The sequence below is a fragment of the Entelurus aequoreus genome, linkage group LG06 (assembly GCF_033978785.1).
Source record: "Entelurus aequoreus isolate RoL-2023_Sb linkage group LG06, RoL_Eaeq_v1.1, whole genome shotgun sequence".
Taxonomy (NCBI): Eukaryota; Metazoa; Chordata; class Actinopteri; order Syngnathiformes; family Syngnathidae; genus Entelurus; species Entelurus aequoreus.
In genome coordinates this window covers 69017271-69039998 of record NC_084736.1, presented here as the reverse complement: position 1 = coordinate 69039998, position 22728 = coordinate 69017271, and the positions used below count along the sequence as shown (strand labels likewise).

Sequence of the window (22728 nt, the reverse complement as noted above, 5' to 3'; positions counted from 1 at the left end):
CCTTTTATTAATATCTCGATATATTTAGGCCATGTCATGATACACGATATATATCTCAATATTTTGCCTTAGCCTTGAATTAACACTTGATGCATATAATCACACCAGTATGATGATTCTATGTGTCTACATTAAAACATTCTTGTTCTTACTGCATTAATATATGTTCATTTTAAACTTGCATGCAGAAAGGGAAATCACAACTAAGTCAATTTACCAAAACAGTATTCATTAAACAGTTATTAAGCAGTGGCACAAACATTCATGTCATTTCAAAACAGAAAGTGCAAGATTGTCAGAGACATTTTAAAACAAGCTACGAGTGCACTTTTGTGCATGATGTCACTAAGATGACATATCAAAACAACACTAAATTAATGTGCACTTTTGTACAAAACGCCACTACAATGTTTTAAACAAATAAAGTGCACTTTTGTGCATGATGTCACTAAGATGTCATATCAAAACAACACTAAATAAATGTGCACTTTTAGTACAGAACGCCACTACAATGTTTTAAAACAAATAAAGTGCACTTTTGTGCATGATGTCACACAAGATATTTGAAAAACTGTAAAATAAAAATTAGCTGCATAATAGGAAATCAAATGGTGTATGTCCTTTGCTATGTGGTAGGTTCCCGCGGACGTTATCTCCTTCTGTTTTTAACTATTTTTAGTTGATCTGGAAATGGAAGACGCCAGGCTCAATTAGGTCAGTGCTGGTTGCTTCGGCATTTTGTGGGTGTGGCACCGGCCGGAGATGTTGACATGCGGAGTTTCAACCACTCCTTATTCTTTAGCGGGTGACTTTTCAAATGATGCTACAAATTAGTAGTGCTGCTACTTTTTGTCGCAACGCTTTTGCCGCAGACTTTACATATTACGGTTGTCTGTTCAACATCTTCCCGCTTGAAGCCAAACCACCGCCAGACGATGGACCCCATGCTGTTTTTCTTGGGAATTCATTCTTCTTCCTCCATTTTTAACCAGATTCGCACCTTCTCTCTCTCGTATTACCACTCGCACCGCTCTGCTTGCACCACCTGCCACAGCTAACTTTACCCATTGCGCGCGCGACAGAATGAAAGAGTGAGAAAAGTCTGTAGTGCAATGCCCGCAGATAAAAGCAACTGCGTGAGAACGTATACTCGAATACTCACGAAATACTAATTTTCTACATCGCACAGAGACACACCCACGATACATCGAGTACATTCGATATATCGCACAGCTCTAGCTGAAATGCACATGCTCTCAGAGTAATAATCCCTCTCCAAGCATTAGCTGTACATGGGCATGCAGAAGCAAAGCAGAAGGAGATGTTTTCATGAGTATTTCAATGATGTCACTTATTCGCTATTGCCCTCGCAGACCAACTGACGCACTCAGCACTGACTCAAGTTCTAATGAAGGAAACGAGACGCTGGCTACTTCCTCAACTTTGAGAGGAAATGGGTTCCCACGGTGATATGAATAAAAGCAAAGGAGCCACAAGAACAACAACGGTGACAAGTAGCAGGAACCAGGAAAGTAAACCGGACATGCACCACCTTTGCAAACATGACACCAGGATAGGGAGTCATTACATAAGATCACCACAAAACAACTGTCACACTTCTATGATTGAGTTTCCAGACGACCATTTTCGACAAAGGTTTGACCAGGTTTCTGGAAACCGTCACGGGCTGTGTATCCATTGCCTCTAGAAAGGTGCAAAACCTAAATATCGCGATAAGAAACTGGTCATGGAAACACCTCTTTTTGCGCTCTCGAGGTGGTTTTTGAGACGTTTCCATATCGAAATGTTTCGCAAAAGCGTGACGGAAACACTATTTTTGCATTTACAGCTGGTCACATATAAACACCGCAGGACAAACAAGGCGGGTCAATTCCCGGCAATAGAGGCTGACCCGCAGGCTTGGAGGGACGCACATGCCCGAACAAAGTCAAGAAGGTCGTAAGGATGTTGCCTTTGAGCAATCACCCGCTGCCTTCGTCATCTTTTGACATCACGGCTACAGCGGTGGCTACAATATCTTCTACAAAGTGGAGTCTCGCAGGATGAGATTTTACGAGAAATACGGCTCATGAGGCAAAACACCCTTTAACAGACACACCTTCCATTCATCCATCCATCCATTTTCTACCGCTTGTCCCTTTCGGGGTCGCAGGGGGTGCTGGAGCCTATCCCAGCTGCATTCGGGCGGTAGGGGTACACCCTGGACATGTCGCCACCTCATCACAGGGCCGACACAGATAGACAGACAACATTCACACTTACATTCACACACTAGGGCCAATTTAGTGTTGCCAATCAGCCTATCCCCAGGTGCATGTTTTTGGAGGTGGGAGGAAGCCACTTTTCTTCTTTCCTTCATGGATCTAAACTTTACCGCTGCCGGTATTTTTTTCTATATTTTTATTGTAATATTTTCAGAATGTGTTTGTTCTATTTTTTGGCCAAAGTAAGACAAAGAAAACAATCTCAAGTTGTCCTTATTTTGGAGTTTTAATGCCATGATTTTAATAGTCCGGCGCACGTGTGGACAGATTTTCCTCCATGCGGCCCCTGAGCTAAAAGGAGTTTGACACCCCTGGTTTAAAATACAAACCCCGTTTCCATATGAGTTGGGAAATGATGTTAGATGTAAATATAAACGGAATACAATGATTTGCAAATCCTTTTCAACCCATATTCAATTGAATGCACTATAAAGACAAGATATTTGATGTTCAAACTCATAAACTTTTTTTTTTTTTTGAAAATAATAATTAACTTAGAATTTCATGGCTGCAACACGTGCCAATGTAGTTGGGAAAGGGCATGTTCACCACTGTGTTACATGGCCTTTCCTTTTAACAACACTCAGTAAACGTTTGGGAACTGAGGAGACACATTTTTCAAGCTTCTCAGGTGGAATTCTTTCCCATTCTTGCTTGATGTACAGCTTAAGTTGTTCAACAGTCCGGGTGTCTCCATTGTGGTATTTTAGGCTTCATAATGCACCACACATTTCCAATGGGAGACAGGTCTGGACTCCAGGCAGGCCAGTCTAGTACCCACACTCTTTTACTATGAAGCCACGTTGATGTAACACGTGGCTTGGCATTGTCTTGCTGAAATAAGCAGGGGCGTCCATGGTAACGTTGCTTGGATGGCAACATATGTTGCTCCAAAACCTGTATGTACCTTTCAGCATTAATGGCGCCTTCACAGATGTGTAAGTTACCCATGTCTTGGGCACTAATACACCCCCATACCATCACAGATGCTGGCTTTTCAACTTTGCGCCTATAACAATCAGGATGGTTATTTTCCTCTTTGGTCCGGAAGACACGACGTCCACAGTTTCCAAAAACAATTTGAAATGTGGACTCGTCAGACCACAGAACACTTTTCCACTTTGTATCAGTCCATCTTAGATGAGCTCAGGCCCAGCAAAGCAGACGGCGTTTCTGGGTGTTGTTGATAAACGGTTTTCGCCTTGCATAGGAGAGTTTTAACTTGCACTTACAGATGTACCGACCAACTGTAGTTACTGACAGTGGGTTTCTGAAGTGTTCCTGAGCCCATGTGGTAATATCCTTTACACACTGATGTCGCTTGTTGATGCAGTACAGCCTGAGGGATCGAAGGTCACAGGCTTAGCTGCTTACGTGTAGTGATATCTCCAGATTCTCTGAACCCTTTGATGATATTAAGGACCATAGATGGTGAAATCCCTAAATTCCTTGCAATAGCTGGTTGAGAAAGTTTTTTCTTAAACTGTTCAACAATTTGCTCAGGCATTTGTTGACAAAGTGGTGACCCTCGCCTCATCCTTGTTTGTGAATGACTGAGCATTTCATGGAATCTACTTTTATACCCAATCATGGCACCCACCCGTTCCCAATTTGCCTGTTCACCTGTGGGATGTTCCAAATAAGTGTTTGATGAGCATTCCTCAACTTTATCAGTATTTATTGCCACCTTTCCCAACTTCTTTGTCACGTGTTGCTGGCATCAAATTCTAAAGTTAATGATTATTTGCAAAAAAAAAAAAGTTTATCAGTTTGAACATCAAATATGTTGTCTTTGTAGCATATTTAACTGAATATGGGTTCAAAATGATTTGCAAATCATTGTGTTCCGTTTATATTTACATCCAACACAATTTCCCAACTCATATGGAAACGGGGTTTGTATATGAAATTGCATACAGTATGTATTTTTTTCTGTCAAAATAGAAAGTAGACTACATTTAGAAGCAAATAGACGCATGGTAATTCCAGGCCTTTGCGGGCCACATAAAATGAGGTGGCGGGCCAGATATGGCCCCCGGGCCTTGACTTTGACACATGCGTGGTAAGAACTCTGATAGGCACAAAGTTCTAGAAGGCCTACTAATACCAACACCTTTGTGTCATCACCATCAACATTGTGTGCATCTATGAAAGTCAATGATTCGGAGATAACTGATCACATTTCATCATCAGTAATCTCGGATATTAATAGAGAGGTCCCTTGTGAATAGGCCGGACAATGCCGTATTATTGGAAATAAATGGGTGAAGGGAAACGAAAGGAAGTCATTAAGGAAAGAGTGAAATGCAATCCATCCTGTATGATGCAGGAACTACAGCTGTGTGACTGCGAGCAGAAGCCACATAGTCTGTGGACCAATAAAATGAAACCCTGACACTTTCTTCTCCTACTCCTTCTCAGACGGACATGACTAGAAAGTAGTCATCATCACATTTGATACACACAATGCCTCCCATGAGACACATTCTGGATTGTCTCATTGTACGTACACTTATATATACACACAACTAGGCATGGGCCGGAAGTCAATAAATCAATTAATCAAACCAAGAATGAAAATGAACTGGATAGCTTTGCAGTCATTAATGGATTGCCGAGTCCGCGCGTTTGTTTCCTTCATCTCTCGCTTTCACGCAGGGTGCAAGAGGGTTCACTCTGTGCGTCGCTCTCAGCCCATGAGCGTGTTTATCCAACGGCAGAACTAAATGAACGCAGCGAATCCTGTCAGGCATCCGCGATCGTTGTCTCTGTGGGTGGAGGCGGGCCGCTACCTTGCACAGGCTACTGGCAGGTGAGAAGCACCGCGAAGGAACAAAAATGCGGAGGGAAAAATATCATCGCAAACCAAATGAGCGAGATGAGCTTCTCAACACAATCGAGTTTGCTGGAAAGTGATAGAAACAAAACTAAAAAAAACAACCCAGTTTTTTTTTAACTGGGAAAAAAACTGCACTTCAAGATGTTCAATATTTATAGAAGTGCAATTTTTGTTAACAAAGATTGAGAGACTCAAGTGTATTTTAGTTGTTTACTTATTTAGGATAATTACACATTTTTGACCTTCCAATTACAAGAGTAAAAAAATAAGTTTATTGGTTTTGAAAGGGTTAGTTATTGGTAGGGCTGAAGCTGTCCATTTTTTTGTATCGAGTAATCTATCGATTATTTTTTTGGGATTAATCAAGTAATCAGATAAAACACTTTATAACCTTAATACCTATTTTAGGGAAAATCTTTGAAATAGACTTTTTTTTTTGCTTGCCATAACCTTTAATAATTTTTTTTTTCTAAGAAATGCACATCATCAGCATTGAAATTGCACTTTTAATATGTGTGCATTAATAAAAAATAGAAGTTTGGGGCACTCCATGCAGTCCGGATTTGGTCATAGTGTATTAGTTACACTCAAACGGTTAATCAAAGCAACCTGTTTTCTAATCTAATATGGTGGGTTCAAGAACCGCCGAAATTAGTTGGACAAAACGATGTTCACCAAATACTGTCATCAGTGAAACATACACACAAACATATTAAAGGCCTACTGAAATGAGATGTTCTTATTTAAACGGGGATAGCAGATCCATTCTATGTGTCATACTTGATCATTTCGCGATATTGCCATATTTTTGCTGAAAGGATTTAGTACAAAAAATCGACGATAAAGTTCGCAACTTTTGGTCGCTGATAAAAAAAGCCTTGCCTGTACCGGAAGTAGCGTGACGTCGCAGGTTGTGGAGCTCCTCACATCTGCACATTGTTTACAATCATGGCCACAAGCAGCGAGAGCAATTCGGACCGAGAAAGCGACGATTTCCCCATTAATTTGAGCGAGGATGAAAGATTTGTGGATGAGGAAAGTGAGAGTGAAGGACTAGAGGGCAGTGGAAGCGATTCAGATAGGGAAGATGCTGTGAGAGGCGGGTGGGACCTGATATTCAGCTGGGAATGACTAAAACAGTAAATAAACACAAGACATATATATACTCTATTAGCCACAACACAACCAGGCTTATATTTAATATGCCACAAATTAATCCCACATAACAAACACCTCCCCCCTCCCGTCCATATAACCCACCAATACAAATCAAACACCCGCACAACACACTCAATCCCACAGCCCAACGTACCGTTCACCTCCGCAAAGTTCATACAGCACATATATTTCCCCAAAGTTACGTATGTGACATGCACATAGCGGCACGCACGTACAGGCAAGCGATCAAATGTTTGGAAGCCGCAGCTGCGTACTCACGGTAGCGTGTATCCAACTCAAAGTCCTCCTGTTAAGAGTCTCTGTTGTCCCATATCCACAAGCATGCGTATCCAACTCAAAGTCCTCCTGGTAAGAGTCTATGTTGTCCCAGTTCTCCACAGGCCAATGGTAAAGCTTGACTGTGATCGTTCGGGAATGTAAACAATGAAACACCGGCTAGGACGTAGCCGCTACGTGTTTGTGTTGCTGCAGCCGGCCGCTAATATACCGCTTCCCACCTACAGCTTTCTTCTTTGCTATCTCCATTGTTCATTAAACAAATTGCAAAAGATTCCCCAACACAGATTTCCAGAATACTGTGGAATTTTGCGATGAAAACAGACGACTTAATAGCTGGCCACAATGCTGTCCCAAAATGTCCGCTACAATCCGTGACGTCACGCGCAAACGTCATCATACCGAGACGTTTTCAGTAGGATATTTCGCGGGAAATTTAAAATTGCACTTTACTAATCTAACCCAGCCGTATTGGCTTGTGTTGCAATGTTAAGATTTCATCATTGATGTATAAACTATCAGACTGCATGGTCGGTAGTAGTGGGTTTCAGTAGGCCTTTAAACAGTGGGCTTTCTAACAATTGGGAAGGTTTGTGTCTTGTTTGTCCTCAAACAAAAAACATACTAAAACAAAAAAAAAAGTTCTCCCCCCAATGTTTTTCCATTTTTAATCCTCTTTTAAAAATGACCCAGGGAGCCACTAGGGTGGCACTAAAGAGCCGCGGGTTGCTGACCCCCGCACTAGATCATGCTTTTCAGCACAAACAAACCGTGGCAAAGTTTGTTATGACCTGTTGGTTTGGTCCACGCCCAACATCCAAAGTCCAATACTACAACTAAGATAAGCCCTGCAGTAGAGGTTCATTAAAAACAGACAACTGAGTGCAATGCATGATTGGGGGAAATCAAGTCCAGAACTTAGAAAATTCTCTGTTTAAAGGTTAGGAATAAGAGAAAGAAAGACTTTTTTGTTCCTTAGTGCGGTTGTATAATCGTCAGTCATATGAGTGTGTACTCAGTCTGGACACATGCGGCACACAGGCTGACAGTCTGAGGTCACGTCAGAAGTCTTCTTCTCCTCTGCCGTCTAACCAACATGACTGTCAAGCCGTCGCCCCTCATCCCACAACCTTCTTCTACGTGCTGTCATGTTTGCTGTCAAAGAGACACTTTGTTCTTCTTCTCACCGTGCAAACATTAACCTCACCCTCGAGCGTGTGTTCTGCCTGCTCATTAAATGTGCCTCGAACGCACAGGTGTCAAACTCAAGGCCCGGGGGCCAGACCTGGCCCGCGACATCATTTTATCTGGCCCTCAAACACCTGGAAATGAAATGTTTCATAATAGTACTTAATATTTTCTCACTAAATGTAATGAATTTTTTTCCTTTTTGACAGAAAAAGTATATGTACTGCTTTTTCAAGCACTACATATATTCAGGCAGTACATACAGCATACATTTTAAACTTTAATAGTATCCAATATTGCAACAAATATTACAGTATATTATCATACTTTTCCAAACATGTTTTTGCCTAAATAAAAATAAATGAAAATGGTAACACTTTAGTATGGGGAACATATTCTAAGTAACAAAGACTTAATTTGGAGTTATTTGGACACTAGGGGAACATATTCTAAGTAACTAAGACTTAATTTAGAGTTATTTGGTTAGGGTTAGGGTTGGGGTTGGGGTGGGGTTTTTTTGCACTGTCCATCTATGATAAGCCAGGATGGCGCCCAAGCCGCACGCAAGGCCCCCGGGGTAGCCCGATCAGAAACAACAGGCGCACAACGACTGGAGCACTGATCAACATGGCCGTGTAGCGTTGGGGTTAGGGTTAGGATTAGAGGTTTAGGGTTAGGGTTAGGGTTAGTAATGGTGAATATGTTTCCCATACTTAAAGGCCTACTGAAACCCACTACTACCGACCACGCAGTCTGATAGTTTATACATCAATGATGAAATCTTAACATTGCAACACACGCCAATACGGCCGGGTTAACTTATAAAGTGCAATTTTAAATTTCCCGGGAAACTTCCGGTTGAAAACGTCTATGTATGATGACGTTTGCGCGTGACGTCAATGGTTGAAGCGGAAGTATTCGGACACATTGTATCTCAATACAAACAGCTCTGTTTTCATCGCAAAATTCCACAGTATTCTGGACATCTGTGTTGGTGAATCTTTTGCAATTTGTTTAATGAACAATGGAGACAGCAAAGAAGAAAGCTGTAGGTGGGATCGGTGTATTAGCGGCTGGCTGCAGCAACACAACCAGGAGAACTTTGAGTTGGATAGCAGACGCGCTATCCGACGCTAGCCGCCGACCGCATCGATGATCGGGTGAAATCCTTCGTCGCTCCGTCGATCGCTGGAACGCAGGTGAGCAGGGGTGTTGATGAGCAGATGAGGGCTGGCGTAGGTGGAGCGCTAATGTTTTTATCATAGCTCTGACGAGGTCCCGTAGCTAAGTTAGCTTCAATGGCGTCGTTAACAACAGCATTGCTAGGCTTCGACAGGCGGCACATCATTAACCGTGTAGTTACAGGTCCAGTGTTTGGTTCGGTGTCTCCTGATAGTAGTATTGTTGTTATTCTGTCTATCCTTCCAGTCAGGGGCTTATTTCTTTTGTTTCTATCTGCATTTAAGCACGATGCTATCACGTTAGCTCCGTAGCTAAAGTGCTTCACCGATGTATTGTCGTGGAAATAAAAGTCACTGTGAATGTCCATATCGCGTTCTCGACTCTCATTTTCAAGAGAATATAGTATCCGAGGTGGTTTAAAATACAAATCCGTGATCCACAATAGAAAAAGGAGAAAGTGTGGAATCCAATGAGCCCTTTTACCTAAGTTACGGTCAGAGCAAAAAAAGATACGTCCTGCACTGCACTCTAGTCCTTCACTCTCACGTTCCTCATCCACGAATCTTTCATCCTGGCTCAAATTAATGGGGTAATCGTCGCTTTCTCAGTCCGAATCGCTCTCGCTGCTGGTGTAAACAATGGGTAAATGTGAGGAGCCCTTCAACCTGCGAAGTCACGCTACTTCCGGTACAGGCAAGGCTTTTTTTACCAGCGACCAAAAGTTCGAACTTTATCGTCGATGTTCTCTACTAAATCCTTTCAGCAAAAATATGGCAATATCGCGAAATGATCAAGTATGACACATAGAATGGATCTGCTATCCCCGTTTAAATAAAAAAATGTCATTTCATTAGGCCTTTAAGTGTTATCGGCTTACTGGTTGTATAATAAGGCCATGCAGAATGAGGCATTAATAAGTACTTAATAATGACTAATTAAGAGCCAATATGTTACTAATTTGCATGTTAATAAGCTACTAATTAATGGTGAATATGTTCCCCATACTAAAGTGTTACCATAAAAATACTTAACTTTATAGCAAACTACCCATCAAATGAATACAAATTACAATAAATTTTACATTGTTCTTTACAGCAGTGTTTTTCAACCACTGTGCCGCGGCACACTAGTGTGCCGTGAGATACAGTCTGGTGTGCCGTGGGAGATTATGTAATTTCCCCTATTTGGGTTAAAAAAAAATTTTGCAAACCAGTAATTATAATCTGCAAATGTGGCGTTGTTGAGTGTCGGTGCTGTCGAGAGCTCGGCAGAGTAACCGTGTAATACTCTTCCATATCAGTAGGTGGCAGCAAGTAGCTAATTGCTTTGTAGATGTCGGGAACATGGTTTGTTGTGATCAAAATATGCAGACCACAGTGTGCAGGTAAAAAGGTATCTAATGCTTAAACCAAAAATAAACAAATGGCGAGTGCCGCTAAGAAAAAGCATTGAAGCTTACGGAAGGCCTTACAAAATGAAACTAAAACTGAACTGGTTGCAGAGTAAACAAAAACAGAATGCTGGACGACAGCAAAGACTTACAGCGTGTGGAGCAGAAAGCGTCCACAAAGTGCATCCGAACATGACATGACAATCAACAATGTCCCCACAAAGAAGGATAACGACAACTTAAAAGCCCTGATTGCTAAAAAAAAAAAAAAAAGCAGGTGCGGGGAATAGCGCTCAAGGAAGACATGAAACTGCTACAGGAAAATACCAACAAAACAGGAAACGTCACCAAAATAGTAGTGCAAGACAAGAACTAAAACACTACTCACAGGAAAACAGCAAAAAAAATCCAAATAAGTCACGGCGTGATGTGACAGGTCGTGACAGTGCACCTACTTTGAGACAAGAACTATAGTGATGCATGCTTGGTTATGGTTTAAATTCATATCCAGCACTTGCGAGAACACTTGTGGTGTGCCTCCGCATTTTTTCAATGAAAAAAATGTGCCTTGGCTCAAAAAAGGTTGAAAAACACTGCTTTACAGCATATTACTGTAAATTGAAAAAAAAACTACTACTTTGCGTTAAAATTCTGTTGACTGAGCTGCCAGTTTTTGACTGTAAAATCTACGGTTGTTGTTTTTAACGGTGTATTACTGTAAATGGAAAGATGGTACATTTGCTTTTACGGTAAAAAAAAACTGGCAGGTGAGTTGCCAGAATTAAAAAAAATAACTTGTACCATTAACAATATAATGTTGTAAAAACCAATGTAAATTTAACAAAAAACATTCTGGCAACTAAGCTGCCAGCTTTTTACGTAAACCCCCAAAGCCCCCCTAAAAATACTGTGGAACTGTTTTTCCATTTACTTTAAAAAATAAAAAATAAACTAGGGATGTCCGATAATGGCTTTTTGCCGATATCCGATATTCCGATATTGTCCAACTCTTAATTACCGATACCGATATCAACTGATACCGATATATACAGTCGTGGAATGAACACATTATTATGCCTAATTTGGACAACCAGGTATGGTGAAGATAAGGTCCTTTTTTTAAAAAATTATAAAATAAAATAAGATAAATAAATTCAAAACATTTTCTTGAATAAAAAAGAAAGTAAAACAATATAAAAACAGTTACATAGAAACTAGCAATTAATGAAAATGAGTAAAATGAACTGTTAAAGGTTAGTACTATTAGTGGACCAGCAGCACGCACAATCATGTGTGCTTACGGACTGTATCCCTTGCAGACTGTATTGTTATATATAGATATTTAATGTAGGAACCAGAATATTAATGACAGAAAGAAACAACCCTTTTGTGTGAATGAGTGTGAATGAGTGTAAATGGGGGAGGGAGGTTTTTTGGGTTGGTGTACTAATTGTAACTGTGTCTTGTGTTTTTTATGTTGATTTAATAAAAAAAAAATTTAAAAAATGATACCGATAATAAAAAAAATTATACCGATAATTTCCGATATTACATTTTAAAGCATTTATCGGCCGATAAAATCGGACATCTCTAAAATAAACATTATATCTTACAGTAAAATCTTGTTTTTACTGTAAAATCGACAGTCTACTTAAAAACTATTTACGTTTGTATATAATTAATAATGAAATCCAGAGGCAAATTCATACATTATTCGATGTTACAAGCGGCCCTCTGATGGCAGCCATAACTGCCATGTGGCCCTCAATGAAAACGCGTTTGACATCCCTGCTCTAACGGGATCTTTGCCTCTCTCTTAGAGGTCAGCAGGTTTGACCACAATGACAGGAAGGGAAATGTACTGTAGTGTGGGTGGACAGACTTCATCAATTGTATTGTGTTGACATTCCACGTCTCTGGTGTGTGAACTGAGCTGTCAAACCCACTCTGACCCGTCAGGTAAGAAGGAATGTAGCACACCTCTCGCCCTCGCTAAGCAGTAAAAAAAAAAAAATGCACTGCCTTGCGACTTAAAGTCAATGTGCGGAGATGCACTCTGTGGTCACAACATTGGGAACGGCTGAACTTTCTTACTGGCGCCATATAAAGAGCTGTATTGATTTTGTCTATCCTACAATACAGTATTGTGGAGTTTGCAGTGGGGTAAGACTGCACTGTGTTACTCATTTGCAGGTGCAAGGGAATGAATAAGAATATGGTGCAATAGTTATTTGATTTCAAGAGCCATCAAAAAGGCTTAGTAAGTTTTTTTTGTAATTTATTTGCTAAAATTTGGGGGTTTTATTAGCTCTAAGTTCACTCTGTATGTAGCACAGGTGTCAAACTCAATGCCCGGGGGCCAGATGTGGCCCGCCACTTCATTCATTATTACTGGTGGGGCGGTATAGCTCGGTTGGTAAAGCGGCCATGCCAGCAACTTGAGGGTTCCAGGTTCGATACCCGCTTCCGCCATCCTGTCCTGCCGTTGTGTCCTTGGGCAGGACACTTTACCCACCTGCTCCCAGTGCCACCCACACTGGTTTAAATGTAACTTAGATATTGGGTTTCACTATGTAAAGCGCTTTGAGTCACTAGAGAAAGCGCTATATAAATATAAGAAGAGAAATAAGAAGACATTTTATTTGGCCCCCGAAAGCCTGGAAATAATATGTATCAATAAAGTAGTGTAACTTTTCTTACTAAATGTATTATTTTTTTCTATTTTGGGAGAAAAAAAAACATATGTACTACATGTAAATTATGTTAACTTAACTTCTAAAGGCCTTAGTGGCCACATGCGTGGACAGCACTTTTTAGCTCTTATTTCCAAAATTGTGTACACTACTGAATTAGGGTCTTACGCCGACAAATGGACACTTATACTGCTATCTGGTGGTGTCAGAAGAGTATAACATACAATGGAATTTGGGGGAAAAAAAGTGTAAAAATAAAAATTAGCATGTCACTACACATGAAGTACACGTTGGTTACTTATGGACTAAGTACATCATATAAAAAGATGATTTTTAGTTTTTATTCTAATTAGGGTCCAATAAGCCCAAATAGCAAAGAGAAATTATAAAAACATGTAAACAAACAGCTTGGGCCTTAAGAGGTTAAATATTGTCTAATTATGCAAAAATATATTATCAAACATTCAAACCATTTTTTTAATATAAATAAATACTAATAATAATGATTTCAAAGCAAGTTATCCATCAAATTGTGCAATGTAAAAGTAGCAATAAATTTCATGGTCAAATTGAGAAATGTACTGTGGTTTTTACAGCATTTTTCTCTAAATTAAAAAAAAAAACTGTACTTTTTTTTACTGTAATAAACTGTGGTGGCGTTTTGGCATTTACAGTAATACACCAAAAAATACAGTTGTTGATTTGGGTTAAAAAAAAAAAAAAAACGACGGGCAGCTCAGGTGCCAAAATTTTACTGTAAAATTGCAGTTTTTTTATTTACAGCAAAAAAACAAATGTCAATTTTACAGTAAAATTCTGGCAACTGAGCTGCCTTTCTTTTCTTTTTTTTATCATTTACCACTGTAAGTTATTCCATGACCATGGAGCAGCGAATCTGAAGGCTTTTTACCGAGACTTGTTTTGGCTCTAGGAACCAACACACCAAGGACGTCCTGTGACCGCAAACTGTAGCGACTGGAGTCTCTACACATAAAAGAACATAAATAAGGGGGAACCAGACCAATTAGTGATTTATAAATAAAAACCATCCATCGAGAACATCTGCGAACTGTCAAAGATGGACCGTTTGCCTTTGCATACAAAGTGCAATGGTGGACAAGGTTGCCACGAGTAGTAAGCACAAAGGATGGAACGTGTGTAGAGCGCTAACGGAGGCTGAGAGATGGATACGTTTAGGTGGGAGTCGTCATCGGTAAGGAAAATAAGTGAGAATCAGCAGAGTAAAAAGACCCCAAGGTACAACAAAGTATTCATAGCTTTTGGATTTGCCGTAACTCCAGCAGAATAAGAGGAAAGACTTACATTAAGTGTGTTTGATGCCATTCTACTACACTTTGCAACATCCTATCTCTGTGAGATGTTTTTCTACTGTTGTTGCAATTAAAACAAAGCACAGATCCTAGTTTAACATGGGTTAGAGGAGCAATATCAAGTTGTGCAGTGTAGGGTTGTACGGTATACCGGTATTAGTATAGTACCGCGATAATAATGAATCATATTCGGTACTATACCCCCTCTGAAAAGTACCGGTCCGTCTTCTTTTGGTTTTTTTTAATTTATATTATGTTTATAAACTCAGTAAATATGCCCCTGGACACATGAGGACTTTGAATATAACCGATGTATGATCCTGTAACTACTTGGTATCGGATCGATACCAAATTTGTGGTATCATCCAGAACTAATGTAAAGTATCAAACAACAGAAGAATAAGTGATTATTACATTTTAACAGAAGTGTAGATAGAACATGTTAAGAGAGAAAGTAAGCAGATATTAACACTAAATGAACAGGTATATTAATAATTCATTTTCTACCACTTGTCCCTAATAATTTTGACAAAATAATAGAATGATAAATGACAATATGTTACTGCATACGTCAGCAGCTAAATTAGGAGCCTGTGTTTGCTTACTTACTACTAAAAGACAAGTTGTCTTGTATGTTCACTATTTTATTTAAGAACAAACTTGCAATAAGAATCATATGTTTAATGTACCGTAAGATTTTTTGTTAAAATAAAGCCAATAATGCAATTTTTTGTGGTACCCTTTATTTAGAAAAGTATCGAAATTATTTTGGTACCGGTACCAAAATATTGGTATCGGGACAACACTAGTGCAGTGCAAACAAGGCTGGCTGCAGCCACTAAATAAAAGCAGAATCATCTGTTGTTGTTGTAGGAGATTTGATGTGCATCTGGTAAACATATTGCACTGAATGTGTTCATAAAAACAGACAAATACTGTGAAAGAAGTTTGAAATAATTAGTAAAGATCAATGGTGTTTCATTAAAAAAAAAACGCTAAAACTGATACAGCAGTTTAAACTGTTTCATGGTCCAAGGCTTGTTTAAATTGTCTTCTGAATAGATTATAGCAGGGGTCTCCAAAGTGCGGCCCGTAGCTCCATCCATCCATCCATCCATCTTCTTCCGCTTATCCGAGGTCGGGTCGCGGGGGCAGCAGCCTAAGCAGGGAAGCCCAGACTTCCCTCTCCCCAGCCACTTCGTCTAGCTCTTCCCGGGGGATCCCGAGGCGTTCCCAGGCCAGCCGGGAGACATAGTCTTCCCAACGTGTCCTGAGTCTTCCCCGTGGCCTCCTACCGGTCGGACGTGCCCTAAACACCTCCCTAGGGAGGCGTTCGGGTGGCATCCTGACCAGATGCCCGAACCACCTCATCTGGCTCATTTTTTTTAAAGGCCCATGGCACAATTGTTAACATTCAAAATTTGGTATGCTAGCTTATTAGCTAGTTTTACAGGTATATACCTAGGCATCAATTTACTATTTTTTACTTGAAAAATGGTACTTGTTAGCATGCTAACGTTAGTATACACATTTTTTTAATCTAATTTTATAGGTATAGACTTCAGTAATATTTTGGCACTTGGTGTATGCTAATGTTACCATGTTAGCATTTTAAAACATTTTTAAGGTACACACTTCAGAGTAATATATTTTGGTATTTGACTCATGTTGCAGTTAGCTTTTTTAGCAGGTATAAACCTCAGTGTCATATATTACTACTAATGCTAATTGTAAGCATGCTATTGCTAGCATGTTAGCATAATACTGTTAGCTTGCTAGTTTTTCTTAGCTAATTTTAATCATATTTTTGGTTAGCATTTCAGTTCGGCTTTGGCTCTTCAAAACTCAAACAACATTTCTACCTAAATTGCATTTTTTTTAGCAAATTGTATAGGTATTGACCTCAGTAATATTGTGGTACTTGGTGTATGCTAATGTTACCATGCTAGCATTTTAAACAAATATTTTTAGGGTACACACTTCAGAGTAATATATTTTGATATTTTACTCATGTTGCAGTTAGCATTTTAGCGCATATTAGCTTTTTTAGTTAGTTTAGCAGGTATAAACCTCAGTGTCATATATTACTACTAATTCTATTTGTAAGCATGCTATTGCTAGCATGTTAGCATAATACTGTTAGCATGCTAGTTTTTCTTAGCTAATTTTAATCTTTTTTTTTGTTAGCATTTCAGTTCGGCTTTGGCGCTTCAGAACTCAAACAACATTTCTACCTAAATTGCATTTCTTTAGTTATTTGGGAAACAGATATATATATATATAGTGTATTGGTTTTGGGGGTGAAAACTAGCAAAATGGCCCCCGTTGTCAGTCTGTAGTTTGGGCATGTACTAAATATAAATATGCAATTTTCAACCCTTCTGATAAACTACAATGTTAGCAATAGTGTGACATTTTTTCCCTCAAAAAAACAAAAAATATTGCAATTTTTTTGAACGGATAAGGTGAAAGAAGTTGACAAGTGATCAATGTTTGCAGTTTTAAAACATTTTCAATGTTACTGTGTTAAGTTTATAAAAATACACAACCCAGTGAATCATTTGCAACAAACATTCTGAGCATTGAGAGTTACACAGACTGATCAGCCTTGTTTAAACGTTACACATTGACTTAATAAACCTAACATGGACATTGGTTTAAGCTGTTGCAGATGTTATCTCAACTCATTCTATTCATCTACTTTGATAATAAGGTGAGAGGGTGTGTTGTGTTCAATTTACAAGGGTCGCATAATTCTATTCTGACAGAAAATATTTGAGAACGACAACATTAAGAGGTAGGCGTGTCTAGCAGAAAACAAACCATATCGGTCGGGTGTTTACTCCGTGTAAAAGCCAAATGAACGCGATTCGTGTGGTGGAATTTTCATCAATCTGCTGGGGAGCAATCTGAACGTATTGTTGCATAAACAAAACTCAGCATATCTTTGAAAAAGTTTGTGATTGAACTCATCAGATGATTCGGTTGCACCCAAGTGGAGACTTTTTTTTCTGTCAATTAAAATATGTACGTGATAAAAAACAATATCATGAATGTTAAAATAAAATAGCCTTGAAAGTTCAATAATAAGGTCGCTTGAATCGAATTAAGAATGTCTAAGAGTACTTCAACGCCCATCAAGAATACGAAACTAACTTTACACTTCACTCAACTCAGATGTCACAAAGTCATCAAAGCTCACATTTAAGCATTCACACAAAGATCCAACATTTGGGACAAGGATGAAGTGACAGAAGAAATGTCAAAATATAATAAATCTATCTGTGGCAGCAGAGAGGAAAGTTATGTACACATTTCTCTTTTGCATCGCATTGCACATAACTGTGGTGCATTCAAAGACTCTAGGTTAAAGTTAGAAACAGAGGTGTCAGTAGTTTTTAAATACAGGGGGTACATAACCACCAGGAGATGGGCTGCTAATATAATAATAATAATAATAATAATAACTAGAAAATTTGATGGGCCTGCTATCTGTGCCCTGGACCTCTGGCCGGGGGTCGCCGGAAGCCGCCGTACTGTGAAGATGGTGCCGAGTGTCCGAATCCGTCAGTTTTAGGTGTAACTATACAAAACATATGTGGGTTCGTTGGCCGATTCGTCTTGTATTAGACGTAATACAAACGTGCAGAACAATAAAAAGAATAATAATAATAATAATAATAATAAAGTTTGAAGTATGAGCAATAATAAATTGGGTGCTGGCATTGCTGCAGGCCCATAATAATAATAATAATAATGATGTAGTATTATGATTCATATTATCTATTGATGATAATTCTACGTGATACATATCAGGGGTGTCAATGTTTGTTTTCAGTTATGGCTGCCTCAGAGGGTGGTTTGTAACAGTAAATAATGTATAATCGGCTCATGATATTATTGCACAATTGGCAATATGCATTTGATTATATTTTCTTTACGTAAAAATCGATTGTTTTGAAACTTTAAGTCAGGGTTGCAAGCTCATATGTAATATTTGTATTTGAGCAAAACAATTTTTGGAATACAGATGTGTAAAAGCTAAAAAAAAAACAAAAAACGTGCAATTGCATGCAGTTCTTGTAATTTTTCTATCGAAATTGAAAGAAGGAATATATTTAGTAAGAAAGGTGAAGCGCTTTAATTACTGTTTATCATTTCCAAGCGTTGGCGGGTCACCTAAAACAAAGTGGCGGGCCAGATCTGGCCCCCAAGCCTTGAGTTTGAGGCTTGTGGGTTATATGATTATTCAAAATGATATTCAGGCCACTTTAATTTGAATTAGTGGGCAAAAAAAACTCTTTATGGTTTTAATCCAAACCGAATTATTTAGGGCGTTTTTCGAAATAAATTCTAGATATGTTAATCACATCTCTAAAAAGTCAAAAACTGGCTTCAACCAAATCCACGGAATAGTGAGTTCAAACATATCAAGTGTGTGTGGGTTTAGGTTGGGGGGCCCTTCAAGAGTCTCGTGTTTGGGGCCCAGAACCTGCTCAGTGGCCTTGTGGTTAGAGTGTCCGCCCTGAGACTGGGAGGTTGTGAGTTCAAACCCCGGCTGAGTCATACCGAAGACTACAAAAAATGGAACCCATTGCCTCCCTCACTCAGCATCAAGCGTTGGAATTGGGGGTTAAATCACCAAAATGATTCCAGAGCGCAGCCACCGCTGCTGCTCACTGCTCCCCTCACCTCCCAGGTGGTGGAACAAGGGGATGGGTCAAATGCAGAGGGTAATTTCACCACACCTAGTGTGTGTGTGACTATCAGTGGTACTTTAACTTTGATTCCTGTTTATCATTTCCAAGCGTCCGCAGGTCACCTAAAACAAAGGCCCCCAAGCCTTGAGCTGGACACCTCTGGTGATTAATCGAAATTATATTCAGTCCACTTTATTTTGAATTTGTTGGGGAAAAAAAAACAATTTCGGGTTTTAAACAAAACCAAATTATTTATGGCGTTTTTCTAAATAAATTCTAGAAATGTTAATTACATTTAAAAAGTCAAACACTATCATTAAGGTTTTTACATGTGTTTTAAGAAGCTGGTTTCAACCAAATCCATGCAATAGTGAGTTCAAACATATCAAATTACCATGAATTGATAACGTGGACCCCGACTTAAACAAGTTGAAAAACTTATTAGGGTGTTACCATTTAGTGGTCTATTGTACAGAATATGTACTGTACTTTGTAAACTGTACTGTTTCATATCATGTATTCTCTTCCTTTGCAATCTAATAATAAAAGTTTCAATCAATCAAGTGTGTCTGGGTTTAGGGTGGGATGGGTGGCCCTTTAAGAGTCTTGTGTATGGGGCCCAGAATTTGGTGGGTTTAGGGTGGGATGGGGGGCCCTTCAAAAGTCTTGTGTATGGGGCCCCAAATTTGGTGGGTTTAGGGTGGAATGGGTGGCCCTTCAAGAGTCTTGTGTATGGGGCCCAGAATTTTGTGGGTTTAGGGTGGGATGTGGGGCCCTTCAAGAGTCTTGTGTATGGGGCCCAGAATTTGGTGGGTTTAGGGTGGGATGGGAGGCCCTTCAAAAGTCTTGTGTATGGGGCCCAGAATTTGGTGGGTTTAGGGTGGGATGGGTGGCCCTTCAAGAGTCTTGTGTATGGGTCCCAGAATTTGGTGGGTTTAGGGTGGGATGTGGGGCCCTTCAAGAGTCTTGTGTATGGGGCCCAGAATTTGGTGGGTTTAGGGTGGGATGGGGGGCCCTTCAAGAGTCTTGTGTTTGGGGCCCAGAATTTGGTGGGTTTAGGGTGGGATGGGGGGCCCTTCAAGAGTCTTGTGTATGGGGCCCAGAATTTGGTGGGTTTAGGGTGGGATGGGGGGGCCTTCAAGAGTCTTGTGTATGGGGCCCAGAATTTGGTGGGTTTATGGTGGGATGGGGGGGCCTTCAAGAGTCTTGTGAATGGGGCCCCGAATTTGGTGGGTTTATGGTGGGATGGGGGGCCCTTCAAGAGTCTTGTGTATGGGGCCCAGAATTTGGTGGGTTTAGGGTGGGATGGGGGGCCCTTCAAGAGTCTTGTGAATGGGGCCCCGAATTTGGTGGGTTTATGGTGGGATGGGGGGCCCTTCAAGAGTCTTGTGTATGGGGCCCAGAATTTGGTGGGTTTAGGGTGGGATGGGGGGCCCTTCAAAAGTTTTGTGTATGGGGCCCAGAATGTGTTGGGTTTAGGGTGGGATGGGGGTCCCTTCAAGAGTCTTGTGTATGGGGCCCAGAATTTGGTGGGTTTAGGGTGGGATGGGGGGCCCTTCAAGAGTCTTGTGTATGGGGCCCAGAATTTGGTGCTATGCGCCCCTGGCTGCATTGGTTAGAGTGTCCGCCCTGAGACTGGGAGGTTGTGAGTTCAAACCCCGGCCGAGTCATACCGAAGACTACAAAAAATGGGACCCGTTGCCTTCCTGCTTGGCACTCAGCATCAAGCGTTGGAATTGGGGGGTGAAATCACCAAATGATTCCCGAGCGTGGACCCTGCTGCTGCTCACTGCTCCCCTCACCTCCCAGGGACTGGAACCAGGGGATGGGTCAAATGCAGAAGGTAATTTCACCACACCTGGTGTGTGTGTGTGACTATCAGTGGTACTTTAACTTTAACTTTAATTACTGTTTATCATTTCCTAGCGTTCGCGGGTCACCTAAAACAAAGCTTGGGGGCCAGATCTGGCCCCCAAGCTTTGAGTTGGACACCTGAGGGTTATATGATTAATCAAAATGATATTTAGGCCACTTTAATTTGAATTTTTTGGGTTTAGGGTGGGATGGGGGGCCCTTTAAGAGTATTGTGTATGGGGCCCAGAATTTGGTTGCATAATTCACAAATATTAATGAAATGCTGCTGACTTACCAGCTCGTCCAGGTTTCTCATGTCGCATAAAACTCTCTTCTGAGGCCAGACAAAAGGTTCTGGTTCCGGCTCGTCCTCCACGCTGTGGCAGCTCTCCTTGCGGCTGAAACCCCTGCTGGACGGGCTCTGCTCCTCCGGCACATCCTGGTCTACCTGGTCCTGCTGCACCCGGCTCATCTGCAGGCTGCCCTGGTGGTCTCGGATCTCCTCCTCGATCTCCTCCTCTAGTTGGATCAGCATGGGGGCCAGCATGCCGAACTTGGACCCCCGCCGGGCCACCTCCAGCAGGCAGAGGACGAAGTTCTTCTCGTTGCATTTCTCCACCAGGTCGTTGGTCTCGAACATGAGGACGTCTTTGATCCGCAGCTCCTGCCTGCACCAGCTGATGAAGTTGGACACGTTGTCCCGGGCCAGGAAGGAGCCCGGGCTGACGTTGCGAGACTGGAAGACCACGTCTTTGCGGGGCAGCTTCATGGACTGGGCCGCCTCCGGGTACTCCAGCTGGAAGTCCTGGGCGGCCCGGTTGACGTTGTTGGCGTGCCGGCACAAGCCGCAGCCGGTCTCCAGACCATCCATGAAGGTGTCCGCGGTCAGGTCCAGGTCGTAGAGGGTGTTGAGCCATTCCGCCAGGTCCTCCTTCATGGCGTACAGGTACTCCTCGCTGGACTTAAAAGGCCGGATGCTCTTGGAGGCGGCGGATTGGATGTTGCTCTGATCGGCCATATTGTCAAATTATGTATCGATACTCGATTCCGGATTGTCTCATTGCGCAACCGCGCCGCAAATCCTCATCTGTAAAAGCGAGCGTGCCGGGGACGCACCCATGCCGGTGTGCGGGGAGTGCAGGCCGGGCTGCTTCGTGCCGCTGTCACGGTCATGGCGGGATGCTGAGTGGACCGACCGAACCGACGGATCCAGCCCAAGTGGGCGCCCTCAAACCTCCACGTCTTGGGGAGGGGAAAAAAAAGAAAAAACCGAGTTGTCTCCTTTTTGGACTTCGAAATATCACGACCGCTGAGCGGCACCGAGCCCACGCAGGACGCCACGCAGAGACTCAGCGCATGTCGCGCCGCCTCCTGCGCTCAATATGTTGACCTGCTGCGGCTTAAAGCAGCGGAGCGACGCGGTGGCACATCCCATTATGTGGATCAACTGTGGAGGAGGAAGAAGGAGGAGGAGGAGGAGGAGGAGGAGGAGGAGGAGGAGGAGGAGGAGAAGTTAACCCCATCGTCACCGAGCCGAACTTAACGTGACGGTGTGGAGCAGGAGTTGGCAAGCCAACGTGTTGAAAGAGCCATATTGGACCACAACCACAAGTACAAAAAAAGTAATCGGTCTAGAGCCACAAAAAATGTAAATACTGTATATACAGTCGCGATCAAAAGTTGACATACACTTGTAAAGAACATGATGTCATGGCTGTCTTGAGTTTACAATAATTTCTACAACTCTTGGTTTTTGGTGATAGAGTGATTGGAGCACATACTTGTTGGTCACAAAAAACATTCATGAAGTT

At 41.3% G+C, this 22728-nt stretch overlaps 1 protein-coding gene across 1 annotated transcript in view; it reads right to left on the bottom strand.

The window, feature by feature from the left end:
* gas2l1 (growth arrest-specific 2 like 1) overlaps positions 1–22352 on the bottom strand; it is a 69248-nt gene extending 46896 nt beyond the window's left edge. The window contains exon 1 of the mRNA XM_062051335.1: positions 21213–22352. Within this exon, the coding sequence (XP_061907319.1) occupies positions 21213–21935 (723 nt within the window). The 5' untranslated portion in view covers positions 21936–22352. The remainder of the gene's footprint in view (positions 1–21212) is intronic.
* Positions 22353–22728: the final 376 nt, after the last annotated feature.